The sequence below is a fragment of the Nelumbo lutea genome, chromosome 8 (genome assembly GCF_056320005.1).
Source record: "Nelumbo lutea isolate HS-2025 chromosome 8, American lotus-T2T, whole genome shotgun sequence".
NCBI classification, from domain to species: domain Eukaryota; kingdom Viridiplantae; phylum Streptophyta; class Magnoliopsida; order Proteales; family Nelumbonaceae; genus Nelumbo; species Nelumbo lutea.
The window spans coordinates 4,874,908-4,888,153 of NC_142691.1; the positions used below are offsets into that span (position 1 = coordinate 4,874,908).

The following is a 13,246-nucleotide window of genomic DNA, read 5'->3' on the forward strand; positions in this document are numbered from 1 at the left end:
ATTGACTATGAGATACAAAACTTCTAATCAAACACTATGCCTCTCAATTAAGTCTCTGGTTAACGCAATAACAGTTATACATTAGAAAAGATTTTGTTGTTGAGTCACTTCTAGCTTTTCATCAAACTAATAGAAAATAACCCAAGAGAAAGCTGATAACTCAAGAGCAGTTGTTCATGAACTAGTAATTATGCAATACTAAGAAGATGAACAAATGCTTAGCAGTTGTTCATGAACTAGTAAAAAATACAATCTATAAGCAAACTAATTGTTCATAACGTTAAAATAGTCATTCGAACTACGAGAGATTATAATCACTCGAATTAGAAGTTTTGGCTTCATGAATCAAGTAAAAATCAATCCAATAAGAATTCGAATTTTTTGAAAGGGAAAAAAATGAAACGGGAAAAATCCTGAACTTGGTAATGATCATCGATGTCATAGCCTGCATGTGAAAAAAAATAAAAAACCCCAATGGAGGAATCCCTCGTACTATCGCCGGAATCTATTCTGGCCGATGAGATCGCTGGCTTTGGGGGAGAGCACTACAAACGACGGAGGGCGCTAGGGTTTCATTCTTTCGTTGCCGCTTGCCGTAGAGAAAAGAGGAGAGGCAAGGGCTTTGAGCGAGAATAGAATTGAAAATTAGAAAGTGCCGAATAAGGCTTGGGGGTGGGGGGAGGGGGCTAACGGAAATGGAGGCTCCTCCGCTTGTGTATAGAGTGTTCACATGGGCTTAGGGACACATGGCATCCTTACGTTTTGTGAGGATGTTTCGAGGCGTCAGGCTGCGTGGTGGGATCTGCTCCTCACAAATAGGCGCCTCACATACACATCCACCGTGCATTGAGAACACCTCCCGTGAATGATAATAAATAACTACAAGAGATGTACCTAATGAATGATAGGATGTGTGTGTGAGGCGCTTGTCCGGTCTCTCAGGCTGCGAGGAACAGATCCAGACTCTAAATAATGAACTCCGGTTAGCCACTGCCACGGTGCCACCTATGACCTAACCATTTATGCCCATTCTTTAAAACAGATTTTGGATGATGTGGCCACCTCCAACTGACAGGTAATTCGGTCACAATAACGTAACCATGACTCTGATAGCCACGTGTTAAGATTATGTTTTTAATAACATGCTCCTGCATGTGTGCATAGCCATGGGCAACTGTGACGATCATCTTCATCTTGTGTTAGTTAGAGTTTGTTTGGTCATAACTCTGTATACATACGCTATGTATAGTAATAGTATATACAATTAATTAAACTAAATAATAAAATAGCACCGACAAATACACGAAAAAGAAAAGGGATCACATAACACAATGACATCCATCCTAAACCTCTGACGAACGAAACGACAACCGCGTCCCGTTGGCGGGGAAGGTTGAAGAGAGACGACGTGATCAACGATTCACCAAATCGACGGTGGTGATTGATCAAGTGCAGCACCCATTTTTGCCTGCGATGTAGCCGAGGTCAGCGTAATGCGACAATCACCATTCCATCAACATCCATCTTCTGGTTTTTGGTGTTTCAGTCGTCGCACACTCCCGTAGCTCATCACAGTATCATACCTCTCTGACTCTCTCTCTCTCTCTCTCTCTCTCTCCCCAATTTCGTTCGTCGGTCCTCATTCGTGGCCGTTTCCCTCTTTTGATTTCTCCTTGTCCGTTCTCTTCTGTGCCTGCCCCCATGGCTTCCTCCTCTTCCTCTTTGTTCTTCTCTTCTCTCTGTCTCTGCCGATCCCAATCCACGTTGTTTTCTCTCAAGTAATCTCAGTCGTTTCCTTCTCTCTCTGTACCCCTTCCATGGATTCTCGAACAACTTTCTCAGACTCCAATGATAACAACAGTGGGAGTAGCAGTATCTGCTTCGTCTCCAACACCGAGACCTTGTCCCCGGAAATCTCTGCCCCTGACGTCACGGCCCTTAGACGTCTTTCTGAAAACCTAGAATCCATATTTGAATCCCGTGATTTCGATTTCTGCAGCGACGCCACGATCGTAGTTGACGCTGGCCGCGAAGTTCCTGTTCACCGCTGCATTCTCTCCGCTCGAAGTCCTTTCTTTAAGACCATTTTCTCTCGTTCTGCGGGCAAAGACGGTGGTACCAAGTTCGAACTGAAGGAATTGACCAAAGATTTCGAAGTCGGCTTCAACTCCTTTGTCACGGTTTTAGCTTATTTGTACGGTGGAAATATCAAGCCATCACCTAAAGATGTTTGTGTCTGCGTCGACGACAACTGCTCACATATCGGATGTCGACCTGCTGTGGATTTCATGGTGGAAGTACTCTATGCCTCTTTCACCTTTCAGATTTCTGAACTGGTGGCTCTTTATCAGGCAAGAGAGGGACCCTTAGTGTTCTTGTTCATTACTTGAGTTTTGATTTAAAGCTCTAATAACTGCCAATCATTAAATAATTAATTCTTCCAGGTGTCTTTTATGGGTTGTTACTTGAATTTCTAATTAATCGTGAGAAGTGGTCCTGTTGCTAGAATTCATATTACAGCAGTTAGGTTGCTTCAGCATTCATTCTAAATTTCTAAGGATTGTTCCCTTTAAGCTAGTATTTTCTGGATCACAAGAAACAGTGACACCCTATGATATATTTGATCTTCTTCAGCTAATTAACATAGTTTCTTTTATTCTTATAGCATGGTTAACTTTAACTCATGAAACCGAACAACCTCTTAAGAGATTTTGTTGTGAAAATTTCTTAATCCACACGATCTTCATGTGGAGCAGTTATTTGTGTCTAACATGATATTAATGGTGGTATTTGGTGGCTGAAATTGAACAAATGATTATCCAATATGGTTAGGAACTCTCTTGCACATAGACACGAAATGGTGAAAGCTTAAACTACCCTAATCCTGTATACTAGCTACATGGGGATAATCGTTATCTGTCAGGGATTATTTGTTTCTGTAATCATCTGAAATGAAAGTTAGATCGTGGAAGTATAAAGACATTGAAGCTGAGAAATAGGCAACAGGTAATTTTTTCATAGTTTACTTGATAGCAACTTGTATTTCAAGTAATTATTTTCCATATAGGTTCGTCCTGATCTAATGGAGAAGTTAGTTGCAGATGTAATGTTGACTTTACTCTAGGAATGTTTAGTTGACTAGGGTTGACCAACCATGTGCTGTTATTCTGATACACAATATTTATGTGTATTTCCCTACTTTTTGCAAGGATTAGTTTTGAGGAAAGTAGTTAGTTCAGAATTAATTGTCAGCTTGTTCTGGAGGATAAATGAAAGTAGAATTCTTCTCTTTCATTGCAGCGGCACCTACTTGGCATTCTTGACAAGGTGGCAGCAGATGACATCTTGGTGGTATTATCGGTTGCATATATGTGTGATAGAGCTTGTCAGAAATTGATGACAAAGTGTATTGAGATTATAGTCAAGTCTGATACTGATATTGTAACTCTTGAAAAGACTTTGCCCCATGATGTTGTTAAGCAAATCATGGATTCACGTATTGAACTAGGTTTGGATGGCAATGGTGGCAACATTTTCCCGGATAAACATGTGAAAAGGATACATAGAGCTCTAGATTCTGATGATGTTGAATTAGTAAGGATGTTGCTGAAAGAGGGACATACTACACTTGATGATGCATATGCTCTACACTATGCCGTGGGATATTGTGATGCAAAAACTACCACAGACCTTCTGGATCTTGGACTTGCTGATGTTAACCATAAGAACCCAAGGGGATTCACTGTGCTCCATGTTGCTGCAATGCGGAAGGAACCTAAAATTATAGTATCTCTCCTGACAAAGGGTGCCCGACCATCTGACCTCACACCAGATGGAAGAAAAGCACTTCAAATCTCAAAAAGACTCACCAAATCTATGGATTACTTAAAGCCCACTGAAGAAGGAAGGGCCTCTCCTAAAGATAGGTTATGCATAGAGATACTGGAGCAAGCAGAGAGAAGAGATCCATTATTAGGGGAAGCTTCAGTTTCGCTTGCAAAGGCAGGTGATGATCTGCGGATGAGATTGTTGTACCTTGAAAATAGAGGTATGTTATTCTGATAAAGCCCAAATTTATCTTTCATTTCAGTATGTAATCCCTTATTATATGGGTTTGAACTAGACGAATTCGGATCTGCTCCTCACAGAGTGCGCCTCACACCAACCTCATAGCACGTTTCAGTCATGCATTGGGAACAACTTCCCATGAATGAAAATTTACAAGTATGGAGATGTTCCAGATGCACGGCTGAAACGTGCTGTGAGGCACGCTCTGTGAGGAGCAGATCTGAACTCGAACTAGACTTAACAAATTCATACTCTTAACAGTTTGGCCTTTGAGGAAGTTCATTGTTTTTTCCAAAAATATTGATTTGAGCATCAAAGGTCACTCTACCTCAATTGATTCGTTTCAAGTATGCACAACAAAGTTGTTATGCATGCTAACACAGCAAGATGTAGATATATACCTTTATATTCTTCACCAGATAAATTAAGAATGTATAAGAAGTTGGCTGCAATGTGCAATTACCAATTACACAATGTTGATCTCAGCTATCTGGGGTCTTGGGAGGCGTGGACTGGACACAGATTTAAGCTTTGGCGTATTTTGCCAAAGATGAATTAAGTTTAATATATACATATATATAATGACTATTTTGGTTCTTGATTAAGACAGTATAGTAATTTTATAATTTTTAAAAAATATAGTTTGGAAAAGTATTGGATTACAATGATGATGTTTTTCCCACAATGGTTATCCATCTTGACATGTTATATTCTCTGATCTATTTAAACTGATAAAAGAGCTGTAAAAATGAAAATCCAAACTTAAGACAAAAAAGGTCAAATGTAGAAAGATTATGGGAGAGGAGAGGAAGTTCAAGCTGGCGGGGAAATGGAGACTAGATTTGTCCATTGAAGCAAAATCTTTCCTCTTTAAGCAGGGAAGGACAAAGGGGAAGGCTCTATTGAAAATCAGAGAAGGGAGCAGGGCGTCGATTCTCCTACCAGAGGAGGCCTGTGTGTGGCTGAAAGGTTTTGTAGATGGAGCTGTAAATTCTTTTCGAGAAGAAGGTAGGAGAAACTCGTTGACCTGTGAGAACAAGAGGTTCGAAGCTGTGCTAAAAAGGAATGGAAAAGGGTGGTTCATTATGGTCACCGAACTATTTGGTTTTAACAAAAAACAAGTGTTGTGTATTCCAAAAGGTATGAAGCGAAGAGGGTGGGCTTCTTTCGCTTCTAATCTTCAGGCTTTTCTCTTGGAGGTCGAAGGTAGAGTAGAAGAAGCCCCTGGCTCGAAGGATTGTTTTGTGCTCCGCTCAAAGCTTTACCCTGAAGTTTTGGTGTCCAGCTCGTTTGTCCTCCGACGAGTAGCAGTCGAAGAAAGGAGAGGGAGATGGGAGAAGAGGGTGGTTTTAGTGGCAGAAAGGGTGATAGAAGATTGGTCGAAAGTTATAGAAGTTTTAACATAGAGGTTGGGATCAGAGGAAGATGTATTGTTGCTACCTTTTGCTAAAAAGAAAGCCTTACTAGATATTGGAAATAAGACTTTGTTCTTCAATTCTTTCCTTGTAGAAGGTCCAAAATTGGGCTCCAGATTGCAACAAAGTTGAACTCAGAGGCGACAGTTTTTGGATTAAACTTCTCGGTCTTCCCTTCAACCCTTGGAATGACCTTATTCTGGGGAAAATTACTAGAGCGATGGCTGGAGTTCTGTTGGAGGCTAACTTAAGTGACTTGAGAGTGGAGGAACTCAAGGTTGCTGGGATCAATCCGGAGAACTTGTCGTGGATCTTCGAAGTTCTCTCAGAAGAAGCTTGGCACAAGGTCTGGTTAGTTTCAGAAGTTGAAGCTTTGCTTTGGGGAAGACAACCAGAGGTTGAAGAATCTTACAAGCTCGCAGGGGGGTGTACACGTGGCCTTCAGGGGCTGGCGGTTAAGTCTGTTGAGTGTGGGCGTTTTACAGAGGAAGGGGAATAGTGGCAGGGGTGTCCCAAGTCTCGAAACCTTCCTATTTTGGCTTCTTTTTCAATTTTTTTTGAAGAAGGGTTGTGTAAAGATGGTGGCCCGTCCTATGCTGACGTGGCTAAGTTGGGAAAGAACGGTTCGCGCGCTAAGTCTCTCTTCGAACCGGCTTTAAGAATGGTCGAGCCGGTCAGGCTAGTGGGTGAACTTCCTATCAGTTTTAAAAGCCCACGTGACAACTTAAGTCATCACGTGGGGCGGGGCAGGCATGGGACGATGATAGAAGAGGCTAATCAAGGCTGGTTGAGCTACGGTTCAGATTCTAATCATGTTGATAGTTCAGATGATTGTGGGAGTTTAGGCAGTGCGGCAGTTGAAACTCTATCTAAAGGTCAGAACAACGATTCATTTAGCCTGGACTGTTTGTTCTTAGGGAATTCGGTGGGGGAAGGAAAGGTGGAGGGGGAGGAGCGGGTGTTTGAATTTAACCCATTACTGGCTGAGCCCCCCCTCAGTTCTAGTGCTTTGCAAGAGGCCGAAAAGGAGGTTGCTCGGGTTTTCTCAGAGCAGAACAAGGGTACTTCACAGAGAGGTACATACTTGGTTACAGAAAGGGGTCTTTGTGTTGATACAACGACAGGGATTTCCCTCCCCCATCTCTGGGAGACAGAGTGCTCTGTTTTCCCAAAAAAGAAAGTGACTACCTATCCTTTACCTTTGCTCTCTCCTCACTTCTCTACCTCAGGTAAATCCCTCAACTCTGTCAATTCAGTTTTGGATACTGATGAGCGCTCTGTATCTCTTGTACCAGATTCTCTTCCCAACCAAGAGTCGGAAGCCCTTGGTCTAAAAGCCACAATGAGTCTACAAGGGGGGGAAGTGGGTGAGGAATCTTGCAGAGAGACAATAATTAGGGAAATCTTAGAAAGCCTCTTGGGTGAAGTGGAAATGAAGGATTTGCAGAGAGGGAGCCTGGAGGGGACAGACAGGGTTGTGGTTGAAGGTAAAGTGAGAAGGAACAAGAAACTTCCTAGGAGTGAGGAGAGTGCTTCTTTAGGGAAAGAGGAAACTTTTGTGGAAGAGTCAATTGCAGAGTTTGTGAAAAAGTTGGGGTGCAAGCTGAAGAACTCGAATGACCTAAAAGCCTACATGCAAAATAAAGAGGACAGCAAGATGAAGTTTAGAAGGCTGAGTGTAGTGGAGAGATTAAAAAAAGATATTGAGGGGGACAAGAAGTTCAAAGTGAAAGGGGTTAGAAGAAAAGGGTCTAAATAGTTCTTGGAGGACTTAGGGTTAAAGCCTTTAATTTTTAATGAGAATCCTAAGTTGGAATGTGAGGGGGTTGGGCAGCTTTAGGAAGAGAGCAACAATCAAAGAGGTAATTAAGAAGTTCAACCCGGATGTGGTTATGCTTTAGGAGTCCAAAAGAATGGATTTTGATTGCGGCTGGGCAAGGAGTTGGGCAGCTTTAGGAAGAGAGCAACAATCAAAGAGGTAATTAAGAAGTTCAACCCGGATGTGGTTATGCTTCAGGAGTCCAAAAGAATGGATTTTGATTGCGGCTGGGCAAGGAGTGTGTGGAGTTCTAGAGGTATTAAGTGGGTGGCTGCTCCTTTGTGGGGTTCCTCGGGAGGGATTGTGACCCTGTGGAAAGAAGAGATTCTCTTAGGTGTGGAGGAGCTAATTGGAGATCACTCTGTCTCCCTGAAGATCAAACAGGTGGCCGATGGGAAGAATTGGGTGGCATTAGAGGCCTTTGGGATGGACCCTGGTGTGCTGGAGGGGACTTTAATGTAGCGAGATTTATGGAGGAAACCAACAATCCCAGACAGAGAGTGACAACAAGTATGAGGAAGTTCAACCAATTTGTGGACTCTTTTAATCTCAAAGAACTTCATTTCCTAAATAATAACTTCACTTGGTCCAACCTTCAATCTCAGCCAATTTGCTCTAAGTTGTACAGATTTTTGTTCTCAACAGATTGGGAGGATCATTGGGGCAACCTTACTTCTAGGGCTCTCCCTAGACTCACTTCAGACCACTGGCCAATAGTTTTGGTCAAGGAGGAATTAAGAGGAGCAGGGCCTACCCCTTTCAAGTTTGAAAATATGTGGTTGTCTCATCTGGGTTTCACTGAGAAAATCAGAGAGTGGTGGGAGCAAGCGAACCGGTAGTTGATTGGGAGGGAATGAGGTTCCACAAGAAACTCCAATACCTAAAATCTCAATTAAAGGAGTGGAATAGGCTAGAATTTGGAAGATTAGAAGAGACAAAGCAAGTTCTGGTGGAGCAAATTGAGGATTTGGACCTGAAGGAAGAGAGAGGCTCATTTGGAGAGGAAGAAAGGAAGTTGAGATTGGTTTTAAGGAGGAAGTTGGAGGACATCCTGATCAAGGAGGAAATCAGTTGGAGGCAAAAATCTAAGTGTAAGTGGCTAAGGGAGGGAGACAGAAACACAAGGTTTTTGGCAAATGGAAGGAGAAAGAAGAATTACATCTCTAACTTGGAAGTTGATGGAACAGTTTTGTCTCACCCGGCTGAAATTGCAGAGGCCCTAGTAAATCACTTCAAATCTATTTTTAGAAGGCCTATGAATGAGAGAGTGTGGTTGGAGGGTTTGGATTGGCCGACTCAAAGTGTAGAGAAGAGAGTGGCTAGAAAAAAGATTCGATATGGAGGAGGTAAAGGAAGCAGTTTTCTCTATGGATAGGACAAAAGCTTCGGGTCCAGATGGGTTCACAATGGCCTTTTACCAGGATTGCTGGGATATCTTGGAGGATGATCTTGCTTTGGTCTTTGAGGAGTTCCACAGGAGGGGTGTAATAAACTCGGGATTGAACTCAACTTTCATTGCCTTAGTCCCAAAGAAGAAAGATGCCTCTCAACCAAAAGATTTTAGACCTATTAGTTTGATGACTAGCTTGTACAAAATCATTGCTAAGGTGCTGTCTCTCAGGATAAAGAAGGTGCTCCCCTCTATTATTGCACCCAACCAAAGTGCTTTTGTGGAGGGAAGACAGATCACCGATCAGATCCTCATTGCAAATGAGAGCTTGGAGAGCTTTAGAAAGTCAAAGAAGAAGGGAGTGGTCTGCAAATTGGATCTGGAGAAGGCTTTCGACTTGGTTGATTGATCATTCTTGGTGGTGTTGTTGAGGAGTTTTAGTTTTGGGAATAGGTGGTGCAAGTGGATCTGGGGCTGTGTTAGGACTTGCCATTATTCTATCTTGGTGAACGGGACTGTGGTTGACTTCTTTCCGACATTGAGAGGTCTAAGACAAGATCCTCTTTCCCCTTTTCTTTTCACCCTTATTATTGATGTGTTTGGGCGTTTGATCCATAGAGCAGACTCGAGGAATCTGATAAGAGGGTGGAGAGTAGGAAGGGAGGTTTCCTTAACTCTTCTACAGTTTGTAGATGATACTATCCTTTTCTGTGAAGGAGGGAACCTCAGTTGGATCCGGAATCTAAAGTTGACAATACAACTTTTTGAGCAGATATCTAACCTCAAGGTAAACTTCGACAAGAGTTGTGTGGCGGGAGTGAATGTGAACGGAAGAGACCTAAGGGAATTTGCAGATGAGCTAGGTTGTGCTATTACGGATTGGCCCCTGACTTACTTGGGCCTCCCTTTAGGAGATAATCCTAAGAGTGTCAGCTTTTGGGCTCCGGTAGTGGAGAGGTTTGAGAAGAGGCTAGCGGCCTGAAAGAGGAGTTATCTTTCTTTAGGTGGAAGAGTCTCTCTCATTAGATCTACCCTAGCTAAAGGTTTCAAATCTTTTGGAAAAATTAATAAGGAACTTTCTCTGGGAGCCTGGAGAGGAGAAGAGAGATCATAGGGTGAGTTGGGAGGTGGTCTCTAGGTGTAAAACAATAGGAGGTCTAGGGATTGGTAATTTCAAGAAAAGGAACATGGCTCTTCTGGGGAAGTGGTTGTGGAGGTTCTCTTTGGAAAGGGATAAATTGTGGACTAAGATTGTGGCTAGCATTCATGGGCTAGAAGATAATGGTTAGGATCCTGGAATCTTGGCAAAGGCTTCAGCTGCTTCTCGTTGGAAATCCATCCACAATCTGCTTCCAGTTTTCTCCCCTTGGATCAGGTATGGTCTAAACTTTGGTAACCGAATAATTTTCTGGGAACATCTTTGGGTTGGGGATTTTCCTCTGAAAGACAAGTTTCCTTCCTTGTATGCTCTTTCAGACTTGAAAAATGAACCCATTTCTTCTTTCTTAGTCCCTTCAACTTCCACTTCGGGCTTTGGTTGGAACCTTGGCCTGCGTAGGGCAATTAGGGATACGGACTTGGATAGCCTAGTAGCTCTGCTAGCCTCCCTTGAGGGTGTCTTCCTAAACCCCGCTAAGGAAGACACCAGATTTTGGACCCTTTCTAGCTCTGGTACCTTTTCTTGTGCTTCTTTCTTTGAAACTTTAACTCAGCCTCCTACCCCCTTGGGGTTGTCCTTTCCAGTTAAGGAAATTTGGAGCAGACCTATTCCTCCTCGGTTGGGGTTTTTTCGTTGGGAAATTTTCCTGGAAAGAATCAACACTTTAGACTTACTCCAAAGAAAGAGACCCAATTATTGTCTGCTTCCTAATAGATGTGCTCTTTGTAAAGCTGATGGGGAATCTAGCTACCACCTCATGGTCTCTTGTAAGGTTGCTAAATCTGTTTGGGAGTGGGTTTTCTCCCGTTTTGGGTGTTCTTGATATCTTCCGGAGACTGTCCAAGGTTTGTTTTCCCCATCTTTTTTTAGGGTGCCTAAGAAGTGAGGGAAGACTATGTGGAGGTGTATTAGGGCAGCGGTTTGCTGGTTTTTGTGGGAAGAAAGAAACTCACACATATTTTCTGACAACGAAAAAACTTTGGAAGATTTGTTAGATCGAATCCTTATAAGAGCGCTCCACTGGCTAAAATCTTTGGAGTTGTTTTCAGATTGTCCTATGGATGACTTGCTAAGAAACTGGAAAGAGATTGCTTTCATTGCAAGATGCAAGAGGACTCTTTGTCCGTTCTGGTCCCCTCCCCCCTCGGGCTTTTTAAAGCTGAATTTTGATGGCAGCAGTGTAAGGAATCTAGGGCCCTCTGGGATTGGATGAGTCTTCAGGAATGAGGAAGGGATTGTTACTGCTTTATTCTCTAGCCCTATTGGAGAAAGTGACTCTCTTAGGGCTGAGATCCTTGCAGCGCTTGAAGGAATTTGAAGAGCAAAAGATCTAAATATTAGCCGTTTGATTCTGGAAGGTGACTCGAAGGTGGTGGTTAATTGGTTGAAGACAGAGGACAGTGGTTTGTGGAACTTTAGCAATGAGAAAAAACAGTTCTTATTGGCTGGGTAGGGACATAGAGATTCAGTACAGCTGGGTGAAGAGGAGTGCCAACTCATTTGCGGATGGGTTGGCCAAGCAAGTAGTGAATAGGGAGGCTGTTTTCTGGGCTAGTTTTTAATTTTCTTTGCTTTCCCCGAGTTTTTTGATTTTTGGGGAGCTAAGTTATTTTATCTCCCTTTGCATTCCTTTCCCTCTATTCTCTTAATTTAATGAAATTGATGTTATTGATCAAAAAAAAAATTAAACTGATAAAAGAGGCATTTCTTCTATGGCAAAACCTTTTTTGTGGATTGCACTAGGTTTATTCTTGTTTAAGAGGAATTCATTTTTAGGTTATAAATTGACCTACGGCTTTTCCAGCAGAAAATTTTTTTTAGAATGCTTTTGACAATTTCTACCATTATTCTGTTTCTTGTTTAAGAGTCAGTGCCATTCTGGAAAATTGACAAGTCCATTGTTTCATTTTGAAAGTTGTGTTAAAAGGACAGGAAATGATGATCAAATATTTGGACTTTAAATGTTCGTCACTATGGTTTAGTTAAACCTGAACTGTCAATCTATTTATTAAAAAAAAAAAACCTGGACCGTCAATCCTAGAAAGGTGTAATCATCGAATATGAGAACTATTTGGTGGTACATGCTCCTACTTTATTGTCCAATGATATAATTCAGTTATGGATGTGACATTGGCATTGCATGTTGAACCTCTAGACCATGAACTGCCAGCACCAGAGGCCTGATTTGATTTAATGAGCAATCAAGTATGCAGAGTTTCAAATGTGACCCTAGTAGGTCAATTAGTATGTATATTGGCAAGGAAAGGTGTGAATAGTTCATCAAGGCCAACAATCTTGAGACAACTGCAATGTATTGTACATCCAGTGTTATGATTTTCCACTAGTTCTTAGGCCTAATCATGGAACGTTGCCCAAAATATTTGTATTATGATTTTTGCGGTTTAGACTACATTGCACTGATGATTGCATTTCTCTTTTTCTGTTCCCTCATTCAGTTGCTCTGGCAAAGCTTTTATTTCCCATGGAAGCACAAGTTGCCATGGACATTGCACATGTGGATGGCACTACGGAGTTCCCATTAACTATCAATTCCAGAAACTCACCTGCTGGCCAGAGGGCGATGGACTTGAATGAAGCACCTTTCAAGATTGAAGAGGAGCATCTAAATAGGCTGAGAGCACTCTCTAAGACTGGTAAGTCATTCCGTGTTTGTCCCAGTCCTTGCTCTGGAAGTGGCCATATGGTTCATTAATGTAGGCTTACTACACCTCCTTAGACATGCCAATTGCTGAACCGATTGGGCAATCCTGATCACCTTATGTGTGACTCTAATGTTATGTGATCTTGAATCATAAGTGTTCCCACTTCCCACAACCCGACATGTATCAATTCAGATTATATGGCGGAAATGTTAATCAAGCCGTGAATCTTCTTTCTGGTATTGCAGTGGAGCTCGGGAAACGTTTCTTTCCTCGTTGCTCAGAGGTGCTCAACAACATTATGGATGCTGATGATTTATCGGAGCTCGCATACCTTGGAAATGACACGCCAGAAGAGCGTCAACAGAAGAAGAGGAGGTACACGGAGCTCCAGGAGACACTAAGTAAAGCATTCGATGAAGACAAAGAGGCGTTCAATAGGTCCACCGTATCATCTTCATGCTCATCCACTTCTATAGGAATGGGGAGGTCCAACAACAGGCACGCCACAAAGAAATAAGTTAAAGAGAAAACGCCCATCCATCTTTTTTTGTTCCCTGTAATCATTCTTTTGCTTTCTCCCTGTCTTGCACACACGCTTTCTCTGTAACATATTTTAACATACCTTTTGGACATCACCATGTTTAACGAAAGGAGTTTTGTTTTCCCCTGTTCACCTTATTTATAAATGTTTTTTTTTCTTTTTGTTCATCTTGTTTATTCTTGGAAAGATCA

The 13,246-nt window shown here is 42.1% G+C and overlaps 1 protein-coding gene across 1 annotated transcript; it reads left to right on the plus strand.

Moving 5' to 3' along the window:
- Positions 1-1,323: 1,323 nt before the first annotated feature.
- On the plus strand, positions 1,324-13,222 carry LOC148842304 (BTB/POZ domain and ankyrin repeat-containing protein NPR1-like). Its single transcript, XM_088958711.1, has 4 exons — positions 1,324-2,351; positions 3,301-4,048; positions 12,308-12,505; positions 12,760-13,222. Exons 1-4 carry the CDS (start codon positions 1,818-1,820, stop codon positions 13,029-13,031), a joined length of 1,752 nt encoding a protein of 583 aa, XP_088814837.1. The 5' UTR covers positions 1,324-1,817; the 3' UTR covers positions 13,032-13,222.
- Positions 13,223-13,246: the final 24 nt, after the last annotated feature.

What these genes read in the sequence shown, in the direction of transcription:
- LOC148842304 (XM_088958711.1), top strand. Translation starts at nt 1,818, where the DNA reads ATGGATTCTCGAACAACTTTCTCAGACTCCAATGATAACAACAGTGGG. An exon ending in GTTGTACCTTGAAAATAGAG is followed by an intron (nt 4,049 to 12,307) that starts GTATGTTATTCT and finishes TCCCTCATTCAG; the next exon opens with TTGCTCTGGCAAAGCTTTTA. An exon ending in GAGAGCACTCTCTAAGACTG is followed by an intron (nt 12,506 to 12,759) that starts GTAAGTCATTCC and finishes CTGGTATTGCAG; the next exon opens with TGGAGCTCGGGAAACGTTTC.